This window comes from Schistocerca cancellata, chromosome 9 (genome assembly GCF_023864275.1).
Source record: "Schistocerca cancellata isolate TAMUIC-IGC-003103 chromosome 9, iqSchCanc2.1, whole genome shotgun sequence".
In the NCBI taxonomy this organism is placed as follows: domain Eukaryota; kingdom Metazoa; phylum Arthropoda; class Insecta; order Orthoptera; family Acrididae; genus Schistocerca; species Schistocerca cancellata.
In genome coordinates this window covers 79,575,946-79,593,088 of record NC_064634.1, presented here as the reverse complement: position 1 = coordinate 79,593,088, position 17,143 = coordinate 79,575,946, and the positions used below count along the sequence as shown (strand labels likewise).

General features: G+C 46.8%; 1 protein-coding gene across 1 annotated transcript in view; it reads right to left on the bottom strand.

Moving 5' to 3' along the window:
* Window positions 1–17,143, bottom strand: part of LOC126101187 (homeobox protein cut) — a 466,023-nt gene that overhangs the window by 56,364 nt on the left and 392,516 nt on the right. The window contains exon 3 of the mRNA XM_049911884.1: window positions 4,381–4,562. Within this exon, the coding sequence (XP_049767841.1) occupies window positions 4,381–4,562 (182 nt within the window). The remainder of the gene's footprint in view (window positions 1–4,380; window positions 4,563–17,143) is intronic.

The window sequence follows — 17,143 nt, the reverse complement described above, 5'->3', positions numbered from 1 at the left end:
GTAGACATCGAGGTCTGTAACGGCGAAGTATTTGTTCGTATTAGACAAGTGCAGGGGTAAGAGATCGACGTGGCTTTAGCTGTGAAGTAAACATAGTATTTTTGACACCATGAAATAAGGAGAATATCCGCCAATAATCGGAATGTAGTAATGAAAAAATGGTAATAAGGCCCATGAAAGAGTAGAGAGCAACTTTAACAAAGGAAAAGATAAGAAAAACTTCAAAGTATCTTTTGATTAGCCTTTCTAGAAATGACATCAGAATTTACCGAATATCGATACTATCTAGACACAGATGTCAGTGAAAGCGGAGTGTTCCATCGTAAGTTTCCGTTCTGTATGGTCTCTTTCCATCCGAACAGGGGAGAACTTCCCGCGTTCCTTAGATGCCAGGCGTTTTTCCGATAACTGCCAATCGTCTTTCCTCTCCCACATATTAAATATTTTTACTCGTCCTCGCCGGAGGTGAAAATTTCTCATCGGTTCTCCCAGTTATGAGAAAAATTTTACGTGCATCTTGCTCATAAGGAAACTAGCTTTAGCAGCTGAGACGCAATTTCATTTTACAGCGGCAACATCGCGTCGTGCGAAGACACACGGTTTTGCTGTTTTCAGTACGAGACAAAAACACATTACGTCTAAGTTGCGTTACACAAAAACCCAAAAGTCGGTAGACTCACTTTCGCCATATCAATTATGGAATTTTATAAAAGGCAGAAAATCGGTTAACATCATGCTTCATATGAGATGCTTAAATTTGTTCCGTGCTAGATGGTCTGAGTCCATATTCTCAACTGGTGTGTCACAACAGAGCGTGGAAACTCGTATCAACACGCCCCACTAATCTCGTCAAACTGTGTCGCCGCAGTAAGCGTTTTATCCCGTCTGAAAACGTAGTCCCACAAACAGTTGAATTTGGTCAGAATTTTAGAAGCTGTGCAGTGCATACTTCTTTGTGTAATTAAGGAGGACATATTTCACAAGCTCTGCGCACCAAGTGTACAAAAAAATGTTAATACAAGTGTATTTGACATCATATCACGCGCGTTTTTTCGGCTTAACGGCTTTCCCTGTCAGCTTCGCTTCTCTCTGCTATTCCGCTCTCGTTTGTGGTCTTTGTGTGACGTTTGAGAAATTCTCGGGATTTTGAGGAAGAGCAAATGTACGAGTTTTCCTAAAGACTTTAAGGCCTACGCAAATCCGCGATGTAAACATGGAACATATTTCGTCAGAGATGAACTTCGAACCGATTGGGCAAACTTGGTTGCCGCCGATGTTTACTGTTCTTCTGAGGCGTAGAAATATGTTGTATGTCATTCACGGTTAGCTATGTGAGCTTCTATAACGTAAGAGAAATGTACGTGGAATAAAATAGCTATACAATAATAGAACATTAGAAAATAACTCGAGCGGAGAGAAGAAAAAGACAATGACGCCGAACAACCTTCTAGCTTTTTTGCACTTATCTAGTGTTACAGAACGTCGTTGGAACCCAATTAAAAACAGCAGAAAACGTATTTATTTAAAATCTTTCATGGGAGCTAACTGCACAGATGAAATTTAGCTAAGGTGGTGTTGTAATTCACCGGATCACTGTCCTATGGGTCGTCAGGCACATTTCCTCTGGTATTTCATTAGATGTTCAATCTTGCAGTGTGTAGCCGGAATCAGCCCAAACAAATGCTGCTCATTAAGACTCCATGTGACACCCAGTTTCGACGGAAAGTGTCGGTTTCTTTTTCCGTTACAAAAAAACTAATTTTTAAATCGGAATTTTATGTGCCACTTCGACAGAACTGTCTCAAATTAGTCTACTGCAATATTCGTTTCAGCAGTATGTATTAACAGGAACAGTAAAACACTTAGAATAACCTAGAACTAAAACGACAGAGCAGTGCTGCTGCGTGGGAGTAGCAGTCAGCAAGAGCCATGGCTGTGCTCTCGCTCCTGGAGTACTAGTTTTTCTTCGTGTTTTACTGTTCCTGTTAATACATACTGATGAAGCGAATATTGCACTAGACTAATTTGAGACAGCTCTCTCGAAGTGCCACGTAAAATTCCGATTTAAAAATCATTCTCTTTGAAAGGGAAAACCAAACGACGCTTTCCGTCGACGCTGGGCGTCACATGAAACACGACGAGCAGTATTTATTTGATCCGATTCCAGCAACACACTGCAAGAATGAAATCGCAAATATCTGTCGTAACACCAGAGAAAATGCTGCTGACGACTCTTAGGTGAGACACACTGCATATTGCAAGTGAAGTGACTCGTAGTTGAACATAAATGGTGTGAAGGTTGCGAAAAACGAATATTTTGCTCCTAACAAGCTTGACAAACGACACTGAGCGTGAATAAACGTAAGAATTCTAACATGTAAGGCACTGAATGATAACTACACGGAAGGAAGTTAATCTACAGGTTCGATGCGTGTGGTGTTGAACGCAAATACGTATCGCAAATTGAAATCTACGACAGAACATCAGTGGGAATTATTAAATATTCTTTACAGGCAGCCGAAACTACTGGAAGATGTTGCAAGTTTATTTTTACTCGAGAGAGGAGTTAGTCGTTGCATATGTTCCAAATAAATTGGACCGAACAAAACGCAGGTCGTATACATAATGCCTGAGGACAACATGCATAGCGAGTTTCGGCAGTGTAATCTTTAGCCAAACAGATGGTTGTGACAATACAAGTTCCGGCGCGCCGAGGGCACTGAACGCAATATTTTATTTGCTCGCTTCGTGGCAGCTCTCTCTCTCTCTCTCTCTCTCTCTCTCTCTCTCTCTCACACACACACACACACACACACACACACACACACACACACCTCACCACCCTCGTGGCCGTCACACGTCGCCCTCCCCCCATCAATACGTGTGCTTTCGGCAGCGAGCAACAGGTGAGGGCGCGAATCAACCGAGCGTCACGTCACATCCGCTGGCCGATTTCAGCACTACGATAACAATGAAGCGCTCCCGATCGCTCGCCGTGATGAGTCCCACAGGAAGTGCGGGGACACATATGAACGACGAGCGCCAGCATACACTAAATTAAATGTATGTGCGAGGCAGTGTTCCATTAGAGTTATTGTGCTTTTTGTTATTTCATCCATTTCTCAGCTCAAAACGGCCATCGGACTCGGCATCCGAGGCCAAATGCCCCTTATTTCTATTGATAAATGGCTACGAAAAAGACGAGAGCGTTAGTCATGTGGTGCTACAAGAAGGTAATGAAAACTAGATGGACTGATAAGATAAGGAATGAGGGGATTCTTTGCAGAATCAGAGAGAAAATAAAAATGTAAGAAGAATTGAGAAGAAGACTGGGTACGATAGTAGGACATATGTTAAGACTTCAGGGAATAATTTCCATGGTACTAGAGGGACCTGTAGAGGGTATAAACTGTTGGGAAACGCAAAAATTGGAATACATACAACAAGTAATTGAGGACGTTATGTGCAAAAACAGCTCCCTGTCGAGTTACCGACTTCAATAGCGCCTTCACTCTGCTGTCTGTAGTACCGAATAAAGCGACACGACAGGACAAAGAGTGAATGTTTGCCCACCATTCATAACTGTCTACGGTACAATAAATTTTCCCAATAATTGGCTGTCTGTTGTCAGCTGCCAAAAAGCAACCCTTCCAGACCTTACACAGTTTTGCTCCTAACAATGACAGGCTAACGGTGTATTATGAATGTCGCAAAGGCAGACAAATAAAAATCCAGTTTGTTTAGCAACATCTTCGAAGAATAATCAGACTGCAGTAACTAGCAGTATCTACGTCAAGGGGGAGCTCGTTACTAGTAAATCGCACCGTAGATCTTATTTTATTTCATTTTTCAAATAATATTCACAACCAAATGGACTTTACGATAATTTGGAAGAATATAAACCAAGCAGAACGCATTTCATGTTATCTTTTCACTCCACGATATCTTTTCTTTGCCCCTTTCTGGACTTACTCCACCGTTTGCTCACTGTGGGGCGGACACTTTATTCTGTGACCAACAGTCTTTACACATATCACCACTCTTTCAGTGTATCATATACTCTGAAGGATAATGGCCCGTTGCTGCCATTTCCGAATGTGCAAGAAAGATTAACCTACACAATGAAGGGAGGAATGAACTGATATAATCTACAGAAGGCGTAGAAAGTGTTACTGAGGACCAAGAAACTCCACTCAAGCTTAGAGGTCAGTGCCCCTCATTTTTCTGGTTTGCGATACAGCTGTCACCTCACCTCAGCTGTTTTTGAAGTCAGACAATTTAGCGTAGTCACAGCTGCTTTTACGAGTCAGTGATTATCCTCCTATGGCAGACAGCGTTGCTGCTAGGCGGTGGAGTGCATCCACTCCGGTGAGGACTCACCTAACCTCCCGCTTGAGGTCATCGTAGTCGCGCTGCTGGTCCAGCCTGTTCTCCAGGCGCGCGATGTGCTGCCGCCGGTGCTCCAGTTGTTCCTCCAGGCGCGCCACCTGCGCCGCCGAAGACTCCTGCAGCTGCGACAGCGTCGTCTGCAGCCGCTGCACGTCTTCCAGCAGCTGCGCGATCTGCAACACGGCGAAGCCCCATGTCACACAGCTGGACAGCTATATTGCGATTAACTCACGAGGAAATCTACCGCTAAAGTCACGAGTCCAGAGAGGCCCGTCGGAGGTTCGAGTCCTCCCTCGGGCATGGCTCTGTGTGTTGTACAAATGGTTCACATGGCTCTGAGCACTATGGGACTTAACATCAGAGGTCATCAGTCCCCTTGAACTTAGAACTACTTAAACCTAACTAACCTAAGGACACCATACACATCCATGCCCGAGGCAGGATTCAAACCTGCGACCGTAGCAGTCTCGCGGTTCCGGGCTGAAGCGCCTAGAACCGCACGGCCACCGCGGCCGGCTCTGTGTGTTGTCCTTAGTGTAAGTTAGTTTAAGTTAGATTAAGTTTTGCGTAAGGTTAGGGACCGATGACCTCAGCGGTTTGGTCCCATAAGACCTTACGACAACTTTCCAACTTCCAGAGAGGCGGAGCTGCAGACCATTTCCGACCATCTATATATTTGGTAAACATTTTTGAAGACAACACCTTTAAGCTGCGCACGTACTATTTATCATTAGACCAGTGATCAGGACTAGCCAACCATCACGAATCGTATATTGGCACTAGTCATATCCGAGAGGGCGTCACATGTACTTTCTAGGCACTACCAACTTTTACTTTAACAAAGGGGAAGTCTGGGTCGCGCAAGTAGATAATGCGTACCGCGGAGCACCAGAACATAAGAACCACTATAATCATACGTATTACAACACCTGTCGTGTGCATCTCTTCACCCTATGGTGTCTAAGACAAGGTTTCTGATGGGGAGCTAAAATTGAAGGAGAAGAAGCAATAACTTGGATACTTGCTGATGACATATAAATTACGCCTGAGACATCAAAGGATGTGGGTGACCACAGCTGAGTGGAATAAATAGTGTCTTGAAGAGAGATTGTAAGATGAATATCAACAAGCGTAGTACAAGGGTAATAGAATGTAATCGAATTAATTCAGTTGATCATAAGGTAATGAATTTAAGAAATGAGGCAATGAACCTAATAGACAAGTTTTACTGTTTCGGGAGGATAATAACTGACATTGGCAGAAGTAGATAGAAAATAATATACAAGCTGGCAATACCAAGAAAAGCGACAGAGAAAAAAAACAGAAATTTGTTAACATCGAGTATAAATTTAAGTATTAGGAAGTCTTTTCTGAAGGTATTTGTCTGACGTGAAGCCTTGTACAGATGTGAAACATGGATGTGGAACAGTTCAGTACATGTTTTTGCTAAGGACAATGCTGAATATTATTTCGGTAGGTCGGATCACACCAAACGTTGGGCTGGTGAGCTGGTGACTGCTTTACTCACTAGATCAGATAACTAATGAAATGGGAAGAAAAACAAAGTATGACACGACTCGATTCAAATGCGGGATCGGTAATAGGACATACAGGGCTATTACAAATGATTGAAGCGATTTCATAAATTCACTGTAGATCCATTCATTGACATATGGTCACGACACACTACAGATACGTAGAAAAACTCATAAAGTTTTGTTCGGCTGAAGCCGCACTTCAGGTTTCTGCCGCCAGAGCGCTCGAGAGCGCAGTGAGACAAAATGGCGACAGGAGCCGAGAAAGCGTATGTCGTGCTTGAAATGCACTCACATCAGTCAGTCATAACAGTGCAACGACACTTCAGGACGAAGTTCAACAAAGATCCACCAACTGCTAACTCCATTCGCGATGGTATGCGCAATTTAAAGCTTCTGGATGCCTCTGTAAGGGGAAACCAAAGGGGCGACCTGCAGTGAGCGAAGAAACGCTTGAACGCGTGCGGGCAAGTTTCACGCGTAGCCCGCGGAAGTCGACGAATAAAGCAAGCAGGGAGCTAAACGTACCACAGCCGACGGTTCGGAAAATCTTACGGAAAAGGCTACAGCAGAAGCCTTACCGTTTACAATTGCTACAAGCTCTGACACCCGATGACACAGTCAAACGCTTTGAATTTTCGGCGCGGCTGCAACAGCTCATGGAAGAGGATGCGTTCAGTGCGAAACTTGTTTTCAGTGATGAAGCAACATTTCTTCTTAATGGTGAAGTGAACAGACACAATGTGCGAATCCGGGCGGTAGAGAATCCTCACGCATTCGTGCAGCAAATTCGCAATTCACCAAAAGTTAACGTGTTTTGTGAAATCTTACGGTTTAAAGTTTACGGCCCCTTTTTCTTCTTCGAAAAAAACGTTACAGGACACGTGTATCTGGACATGCTGGAAAATTGGCTCATGCCACAACTGGAGACCGACAGCGCCGACTTCATCTTTCAACAGGATGGTGCTCCACCGCACTTCCATCATGATGTTCGGCATTTCTTAAACAGGAGATTGGAAAACCGATGGATCGGTCGTGGTGGAGATCATGATCAGCAATTCATGTCATGGCCTCCACGCTCTCCGGACTTAACCCCATGCGATTTCTTTCTGTGGGGTTCTGTGAAAGATTCAGTGTTTAAACCTCCTCTACCAAGAAACGTGCCAGAACTGCGAGCTCGCATCAACGATGCTTTCGAACTCATTGATGGGGACATGCTGCGCCGAGTGTGGGAAGAACTTGATTATCGGCTTGATGTCTGCCGAATCACTAATGGGGCACATATCGAACATTTGTGAATGCCTAAAAAGCTTTTTGAGTTTTTGTATGTGTGTGCAAAGCATTGTGAAAATACCTCAATTAATGAAGTTATTGTAGAGCTGTGAAATCGCTTCAATCATTTGTAATAACCCTGTATTTTCAGGCTTCGAGGAATCGTCAGGTTGGTTACGGAGGGATGTGTGAGGGTGTAGAAATTGTAGAGGGAGATTAAAGAACGACAGGGTAAGCAGGTCCAAGCGAATGTAGGTCGCAGTAATAATGTAGTGATGAAAAGACTTGCATAGGATGAGCTACCGTGGGGAGAGGGGGCAATCCAGTCTTCGGATTGAAGACCACAACAACAAACACTGTATTTGCCTCCGTAAGAAATAGGAACCAATTGTATAATAAATCTCGTTCACTTTTCTCTGTGGACAGTTTGTCTTTTTTAAAAATTGTTTCCTGCTCTTTGTGCTACCATATACAACAGTACAAAGTCATTCTGTCTTGGAGGGAAAGATTGTATAAGCAGAGGGGGAGCTCGAGAAGTCAGGCTCGTCGTGCAGTGGAGGAAACCGCATGGCGACTGTGCTAGCCGCAGACTCGATACTTGCCTGTGAGGAGGCGGACGCTTTTAGGTTGGTCGAAAGAGAGAGAGAGAGAGAGAGAGAAAGAGAGAGAGGGACAGCATTTAGCGCCCCGCTAAAAGAGCCACGAACGGCAGTTTACAGCCCGCCAGGGGCGGTGCGCACACGTAGCGCGATGCGGCTCCCGCCTGGACGCGATACCAGGAGAAACAACGGTGACTATAAAAGTGCCCGAGCTATGGGCCTTATTTCTATAATAACGACTCTGCGTTAGTCACCGGCCCACTGCGCCCTCTTACCCCTTTACGCCCGCATCCCTGCCTGAAGTAACCTGAGCAGGCCCGCCGCGGTAGAGAGGGAGAGGCAGAGAGAGACTGGGACGGAAAAGAAATAATGAAAAAAAAAAGGGAATGCCAGAGAGCGAGATGTTAGGACCAGTCGCACCCTCGACGCGATCTGAGGTGCCACGGAAAGGGGGACGGGGGAATGAGAGGGGAGGACGCAGAGATAACACAAGGATACATTTTAACTCCGTCCGAAACCCCACGCGCAGAGCTGGCGGCCCCCTCTTGCCTATAAGCAAACCACTTTTGCTTTCGTCCTTTTTTTTCCCTCTCCCCTGTCTCATTTCTGCTCCTGTCATTTGCAGTGTCTTCGGCGCAAACGGTAAACGTACAGACTTACACATCTATAGACGACGCGCGCACTCTCGCGCACACTTATATGAACGAAATGGTGTACACCCGCAGAGGAGGCAGCGGCGTTGCGATTCCTTCCTCGACTGAGAGAGAAAGCTAAATGCGGAGGGTCACGAAAGAAAGGGTATAAAGAGGAGAAGCGCCCACTGTTGGGCTCGCCCGGAGTTCTAGCGACTGAGTTGGCGCCAGAGCCTCCCCCCCCCTCCCCCCCAACCATCCTCAGTGCGTTTACGCATGCGAGAATGGGCAGAGGCTGCAGTGGTGGAGAAACCACGCAGCTCGGACGAGCTTGCTTGCTTGTTTACTTACTGCCGTTAAAAACGATATGGCTATTGAACTCCCTCGGCAGGCTGACGCTCGCGGCAATGGGCGGGGGTGTGGAAGAGACGAACTGACTGCAGTAGAGCGTGGGGGCGTGGTTGGATCGCAGCGCGTTTGGCGGGAAAGGAGGACATCGGTGGTATTAGTGGGTCGCTGGTCCGGTGGACGCAGAGGAACGAACCCCCCCCCCCCCCCCCCCCCCGGCCATTGCGAATGAGAGAGACGAAGATGGGGTAGCCTGGATTTAGAAGTGGGATCAGAGAGGGATTACGAAGTCCGCGCAAGAAACAGATAGGCAGATAGGGAGAGGGACTGGTGACCACTCGCGTGTGCACACAATGGAAGAAGCGAATGTAAAGGCTGGGAGAAAGAGAAAGAATGAGCTACCTGCCGCATTCTTTGCGAAAGGAGAAGGATCCATTCCCGAGCGCTGGATTTCAGATTGCAAATCGCCGCTATAGCACTACCCCGAACCCGTACGATCCGGTGTGTGTGTGTGTGTGTGTGTGTGTGTGTGTGTGTGAGTATTCTCGAAGGGCCCACGTCCCTGCGTCGGGTCCATTTATTTTGCTCGGTGCTTGCTGTGCCTCATCCCACCCCCGACGTAGACATTTCTTCTGAACGGCGCTCGCCTTCTCAGTCTCAACTCTCCGTCACTTGCCATTGCAACCTTCTCTCTGTGTGTGTGTGTGTGTGTGTGTGTGTGTGTATGCGCACGCATAACTGGCGGCGAGCGAGGTAGAATCACTCATTTTCTTTTCCTCGGCGGCACCAGGCCGCAGCCCTATCAGTTCCTGCTTCGCCACCACCACCCCTTCCCTTAACGTGTCCGTCCTTCGTCCATTCCCTTTTCAGCCCGAATCGTTATTCCAGCTCCGTGTCATTTCCCAGACGTGACAGAAAACTAACTGGACGTTGCAATCCGCCTCCACGCCTCTTTTCTCTGTCTCTCTCTCTCTTTTTTTTTTTTTCGTCTTCCGCTACGCCCCGATCCCACCCTTCCCACCTCCCCTCCTTTGTGTCTTTCCTACCCACCCCTCTCCTCCACTCCCCTCTACACATTTCTGTGTCTCTGTCCGAGCGTGTGTTTTGTTTTGTCACCCCAGCGTCCCCTTTTTCTCGTCTCGGAGTGGGATGGATCCGATGCTTCCCTCCAACTCTTTTTGCCCCGTCAACCCCTTCTATAATCGCTGCGCACTGCGGGCTCCAACTTTTCTTGTCACGACCAGGACTGTGCGGTTGGGTGGGTAACAGACACGCACTTACTCTGAGACTGCTCTAGCAAGGAAAAGTACCGAATCCTACTGCTCAATTACGGGTTAACATCTCGCTACCTTAAGAGTGTATGTGTGTGTGTGTGTGTGTGTGTGTGTGTGTGTGTGTGTGTTCACGACTTTGTCCCCTTATCATACTGTTGTCCACAGCTCGGCTACCACTATTCTGTTCGTAGTCTAGTACATGTATCAACATTAGTTTCTAGCTTCTTCAAGCAAACGAAGAAATGACCGCCTGTGGGCTTCCTTACCTGTTTTAGTCTTAGCTTCTCTTGTATCTTAAGGTGCCTGAGGTCGAAGGACGATTGGAACATAAATTAATTTTTTATATACTGCAATTGCTTCGGCAACACCAGTGAATAACATACAGTATTAATTGTATGACTTGAATGGTGAAGCACGTATTTCATAAAGAAGCAAATTACAGTAAATCTCTTAGTAGCGTGACAGTATAGTGCATATGAGGGAGGCATTGAAATGCTGTAACAGCGTTAACAAAATGAAAAACCCCTTGTTAAAAAGCAAAACTGTGCAGCAGTAATAGAAATGAAAGAATTTTTTTTTATCTAGAAAGGAAGGTGATTTTAAAATAACGCATATGGAGCAATATAGCATGGTATGGGAAAGGTGGACCGTTAAAAATTAGAAATGAAGAAACTGGAAGCTTCTGAAGAGTGGACGTCAGAAGGACGTGAAAATTTAACGAAAATGAGAGTTGCTAGAAACAAAAAGCATGAAAAGAAATCGATGAAAAACAGTTACGAGGAGAAGGGGCTGTTTAAAGGGGCATGTGCCACGTAAGGAACTATTCTGTCTGCACGGATTAATACAGGAGAAAAATTCTAGGAGACTGGCTAGCCTTTTTTCTCTGAGGGACGGGTGCAACGGTGAGCACTCGAGTAGAAAACTACTCGAAGCAAAATTAGCGGTTTCGTATTATAACTCCGACATTAACGGCCGGAAAGAAGCGTGCCGCTCACCACCCATTCTAACTGCTCAACGTCGTTTCAGACAGAGGATGGAGCAGCGGCAGCAGTCGTAGGTTGGGCAGCATATCGTGTGGTCCCAGTACGCCAGAGTTAGCTGAGCGTGACAATTCGGAGTAATCTAATGAGGATACAGGTAACTGGAAAAAAACAGAAAATAGGGACGACAGAGGTTGGTTTGTTTTACTAATCGCAGTTTAGCTACAGAGGAACCGGTCGAACGTACACGCAACAGAAGACAAAGCTGATTGCTCGGCAAATGTCGGATTATTTGCATCGGTACAATCTTTTAGCCGACACTCACTTTTCCGCAGCCGTTCTTTTTATGTTACACGCCACGTTTGCTGATCACCGAGTAGGAGGGTGGCCGGGGGGGGGGGGGGGGAGGTCTGTGACGTTGCGCAAATGAAAGGGAACTGGGAACCGACAGACGAGGGCGGCGAGGAAAAAAAAAAACACATAGAGACAGACACACACACGTGCGTACAGAGCGAGAGAGAGAGACGCGCCGAGTACGTGAGACAAGGCAGGTTGGAACAGAGATGCGGTCGCTCGTGGGGGCGAGCGGGTGCCTCCAGCACTCCGCTACGGTTACGCGCAAATGAACAGCGGCTGGAAATTACGTCATTTACAAGCAGGCTAAACAAACTGCGATGCGGCGTTAATTGCCCGAGTGATTTGAAAGTACGATGCGGCAGGGAGTTTTCTGCGGCCCGTCTGTCTATCCGCGCGCACTGATACCGCCGGCACGGAGCAGCGTGGGGCGCCATGCGACGCCCGCGGCTGTTGAGCTTAGGACCCCCCCCCAACCCCCCCCCCCCCCACCCCCACTGTCCGGCCGATACAAAAGCGGGCGCTTTCCTTTGGCGCACCGGCCCGGGGGGATGCAGCAGCGCTAGCTGTACGGGCCGATTCCAGCACGCACCTGTTTTTCGCGGCGGTTAATCTCTTAGACTGACCGCTGCTGCATCATCAGTTGCGCCGCCCGCGATGTACAGCAGATACAACATTCTCGTGGCAGCGGTTTAGAAAACCTTGGTACGCAACTGGAAGCACTCGGTTAAATAGGCTCTGAGGACAAAAATTTAGTCATCCCTTCCAAACAGCACGCTGGTCGCTTCGGAGTGCCGCAGATGGCGCAACAATGCTACCAGGCTGTCACGTAACTCTCCACCGCTAACTTAAATCTCGGCAGGGTAAGTCAGTTGTACAGAATCGGCACCGTAATACTGATCAAAGTAGAGACTTGAGAGAAAGGAGCTATCGTGTTTTAACGTGCACACTACAACACCATTCATAGTCATGTAACACGGCGCCCTAAGAATATTGTGACCGACAGAAACCGAGGACGAATGCCACTCCTTGCCAATAACCGTCATTTTCAGACCAGAATGTCAGAGAATACAAGTCCATCTCAACCAGTTAAGCAGACTTTCCGAAGGGAACTGCATGAAGTCGTCATTTGGAGTCGGGTACCTCGGAAGAGGCCATTGCTCACAGAGGCATTTTGCCTCTTTTCAAATGACTCATGGAGTCGAGTGCACATGCGTGTGGGGGTTGTAGTTCAGGCCAGATATGGTTCTGCTGATGTTTCGGGGACTTTTCGTACAATGACTTGCGTCTATTCATTCAGATTTCTGTGAAAATCAAGTGTTGCCCATTCTTATACATCTCCATTATCAATATGTTCCTGTCTTCAAAGACGACAACAACTGTGTTCACAGTGCTGCATGCGCCCGTTCCAGGCTTGGCTACACCTCAGGCAGTCATCAAGTCTGGTCGACTAAATTATTAGTCCTTAATCCTCTAGGCGCTCAGTCCGGAGTCGCGCGACTGCTACGGTCGCAGGTTCGAATCCTGCCTCGGGCATGGATGTGTGTGATGTCCCTAGGTTAGTTAGGTTTAAGTAGTTCTAATTCTAGGGGACTGATGACCATAGATGTTAAGTCCCATAGTGCTCAGAGCCATTTGAACCTTAATCCTCTTTAAAATGCCTGTCTGGGACTATTTCGAACAGCGAGTGAATCTAGCAACCAACATATCCGCAATCTGCTAGCTCTAATCATCTGACGACTGGCTTCAGCTGGATATGGCATACAGGAAGAAACTTTTAAATTACCTTCCTCGCCGATTTGGAATAATTGTCAGCGTTAGAAGAGGTTTAGAATATATTAGCGCGATGTCTCATGGGGGTGACAAGTTTTTCATCCGTTGTGCTTATAATTCTTTTTATTTCCTTACATGTTGCAGTTGTTTAGATTCCGCAGTAGCCTTCCAAGACTCCACTGGATGATGCTGTCCCGAACTGTACTCTTTATAGATATCGATCTTGTGCCCTAAATTGGTATAGCTCGCTGTCGAAGGTTGCCAAAAGATCGCCCGCCACTTATTCCGGAATTACTGCGGAGAGACAGCATTCCGCGAGCAATCGTTGTAGCGGACGGCATGACGTACGAGGGTAATGGGACGAAATGTTATTGTCTCCGAGAAGCAGAAGATAGGATGCGCTCTGCGGCGGCAGCAGCTGTTATTAGAAACCGATAGCTGTGACCTACAAGCTGGTCCTGCCCCGAGCAGGCGGAACATCTTGTCCGCTGGAAAGCGGGCGGTGCTGGCAAAGTGCCTCCTGGTCCCCCCTCCCTCCCTCTCCCCTGCAGAGGGGTGGCGGTCCAGCAGAACACTTGTCGCGAACACAGCCTGGCGTAGCGCGGAACTTCTTGTCCGTACCTCTGCACTAGTACGTTGTTGTGGTTGCACTTCGGAACCTCCTCTCACATTGTACTCTCCAAGAGAGAACAGCGTCCTGGGGCCAAGTTTATACAAGGTGCAAGCGGGCTGAATTTCATCGTAAACCGCCTCGTTATTGCTAACATCTACATCAGCAGCAATGTTTTATTCAGTGTCTTCCCAACTTATTCAGTGTCTTCCCAACTTTTCTACATCCTACGATTTTCAACTTTATGCCACCCAGTAAAATCCTGCCACTGCCCTGATATCGTAGATAAAAAGTTGTCCAGTTCTGCAGGCTTAAAGCCTCGCCTATCTCCACTTCAAAATCACAAGCATCGTAACAATGTGCTTTTCTTCTCTTACATATATGACCTTTCTATGTTGCGATGGCCTCTTTGCCACCTCAAGGATGACTGTTGTTGGCAGTCTGCTTAGTTGTTCACTGCTTATGGTCGCCAATACAGTGTGTCGCTGTTGTGAGTCAAGCGGACGGAAACGCTACATCTCGATATATATGATGATGCTTATGTGACAGAAGCATAGAGGTTGGCCGTTTTATACACGACACGCACAAATGTTCATTCACATTTAACACGTTAGGAGTATTATATATATATTTTTTTATTTTTTACGGAATTAGACTTCTGTCCTACGAGAATTACTGAGTTATTTTCAGGAGAAAGCATCACTGAGAAAATGATTGTGGAAGAAGGAAGCGAAATTCATACCCCCCTGAGTGAGTACTAAAGAAAATATGTGTAGTATTTCATTTCACGACGGAAAAATAATTGCCGATGCGAAGTTGCAACATAAAACTCCAGGTAGTGGAAATAAAACTGCTATTTTAGTGCCTAATGTTCCGTTAAAGTTACAGCGGTGTGGACTAATTGTGATCAGTAGGCAGTAGTACTTCGGAAAAAAAGAAAAAAAAAGGAAGAAAGATTGTGGAAGACGGTAAGAGAAATTGATATACTCCCGTGCGAATAGTAAAAAAATTATGTGTAGTATTTCATTTTATGACGATAAAATAATTGTAAACGGGAAGTTTCGTCGTAAGTGTCCACGTACTGGGAACAAAATAGTGATTTTAGGGGCTATTGTTCTGTCATAGTGTCTTATCCGTATACAATGACACTACACGGCGCTCCACTCGATGTCATGGGGATTCCTCTGTAAATTATACAGGACGAAACTTTTTTTTTTAAGACCCGCCAAATGATGAGAAGTTCTCAACTATTTTGAAGAATAAATAACAGCATTTCTATAGCAGCGTTGTTGCCTCTTAAGATGTCTTTCCTCAAACATTTGAAGCATGCCAAACACAATATGCGCAGTTAGAGAGGAGGCTGGAAGACCTGTCATATGAGTTAATGGATTAACTTGGTTCAAAAATGGTTCAAATGGCTCTGAGCCCTATTGGACTTAACATCTGAGGTCATCAGTCCCCTAGAACTTAGAACTACTTAAACCTAACTAACCTAAGGACATCACACACATCCATGCCCGAGGCAGGATTCGAACCTGCGACCGTGGCGGTCTCGCGGTTCCAGACTGAAGCGCCTAGAACCGCACGGCCACACCGGCCGGCAAATGGATTAACTATAAAATATACAAATTCATATGTAGATACGGACGTTGCTTCTACATCCTCAAGAGCTACAAAACCTAACGAGTGTTATGTTCGCGACCGTGCAAAATATTTTAATGTATCCGTTGTTACTGCATGAAACCCTCTTCACAGGATAGCCATGTATACCGAGGACTTGGAACACAACTCGGGTGTGACTACAGTTTTACTCCCACTCCAGAGCCGCAGACGCGGCGAACAGAGTCTATTGTGGCAGTGCCCACAGGACGTGTAAGGCCGTCTCTGCAAAGGGATTCAGATGAACGTTGGTAAGACGATCACGCAAGTGCGTTAGGGTTGCCGAGACCTGACAGGCCTGTGGGGTGGGTACGGCAGGCGGCGGGCGAATGGAGGCGCTTTATGCCAAACCTTGTTATAGAATATTTGCATGCCGCCTATTGGAGGGTTGCGGAGGCCGCCCGGCGACCGACAGCCAGACAGGAGCTGCCGGAGAATCCAAATCAAGCCCGCCCCCGCGTCCCGCCTCCGCCGCGCACGACGCCGCCCCCCTCCGCCTCCGCACACCTTCCGACAGCGCCGCGCCCGCTACAACCCTTTCCGCCTGCCTCCAATCTTGCATGAGTTATCTCAGCAGAACAATGGCAGCTTCTGTCTCTTTCTCGGGACCCGCCGCACCGCGCCGCGCCAGATATTGGATCTGCCGGCTGACAATAAATACCTGCGCAGTCGGACGGAGGCAGCAGGTGTAGCCGGGTCGGCCGGGCCCGTGCTTTCGCGTCCGGAGATGCCGTCTCCCGACAAAGGCGGCAGCCGACGCCGCTTAGACCACCAGTCAGGTTATCGATTAGCAACTCCGCACCCTATTCCTTATATCGCACTGCCTATCGTCTGTACCTTCCGTCCAAAATGTACTGCAAACACTGCGGGCGTGTTGAGAGACTTGATCTCCTTCCAATACGTTCAGGCAACCAGTGGATGACTTGCGAGGATCTACACTGTGCGCCTTTCTTCGTATGATCCATTTTAGATCACTGCGCGATATGTCGATGTGTTTACACCAAAATAATTCAATAAATGTAGCGTTCGCAGGCATCGTATGTAGCGGACACGCCGACCATTGCAATTTATGTACAGATAAACCGCCACAGTTGCGTATTGTTTGATTTATTTACTAGTTTCGTTCATTGTACGAAACATCCTGAGATATTTATTGCCCTAGTTAGGGGTTCAATTCCCCGTTCGGCACCATCATCGACACAGACTGTTTTCACCAGGGCAATGAATGAAAATTAGCAGGTTAATCATTAAATGAAAACAAATAATACGCGACCTGTGGCTGTAATCTGTACTTTCATTAAATAATTCTCTGGTGAGCGGCCAGTGGCGAAATCATCTCTATACTTCCTGCCCGTCACCTGCGTTGTGGAGTTGCGGGTGTGTGGCCGTACCATAGTGCAACATTTTCCAATGGTTTGGCCGTTACTACAGATTAAAAACACCAGGATGGAGAAACACGCTATTGGTCCAGCACCATTAAATATTTACATCACTTGTAAGATCTATTACGTCTCTAGTTCTGTTATCAGAGTACAAAGGTGCCATATAACTACGCTTTTGACCGAATGGCGTAATGTGGAGGACACGGGGTGAGGGGGGGTGGGGGGGGTGTTGGGTATAAATAACATCACACCCAAAAAAGGCTATTGAGTCGGGTATGGAAAATGAACAAATTACGACAAAAGAAAAACGGAAAAGTTTAAGAAAAATCTATCAAG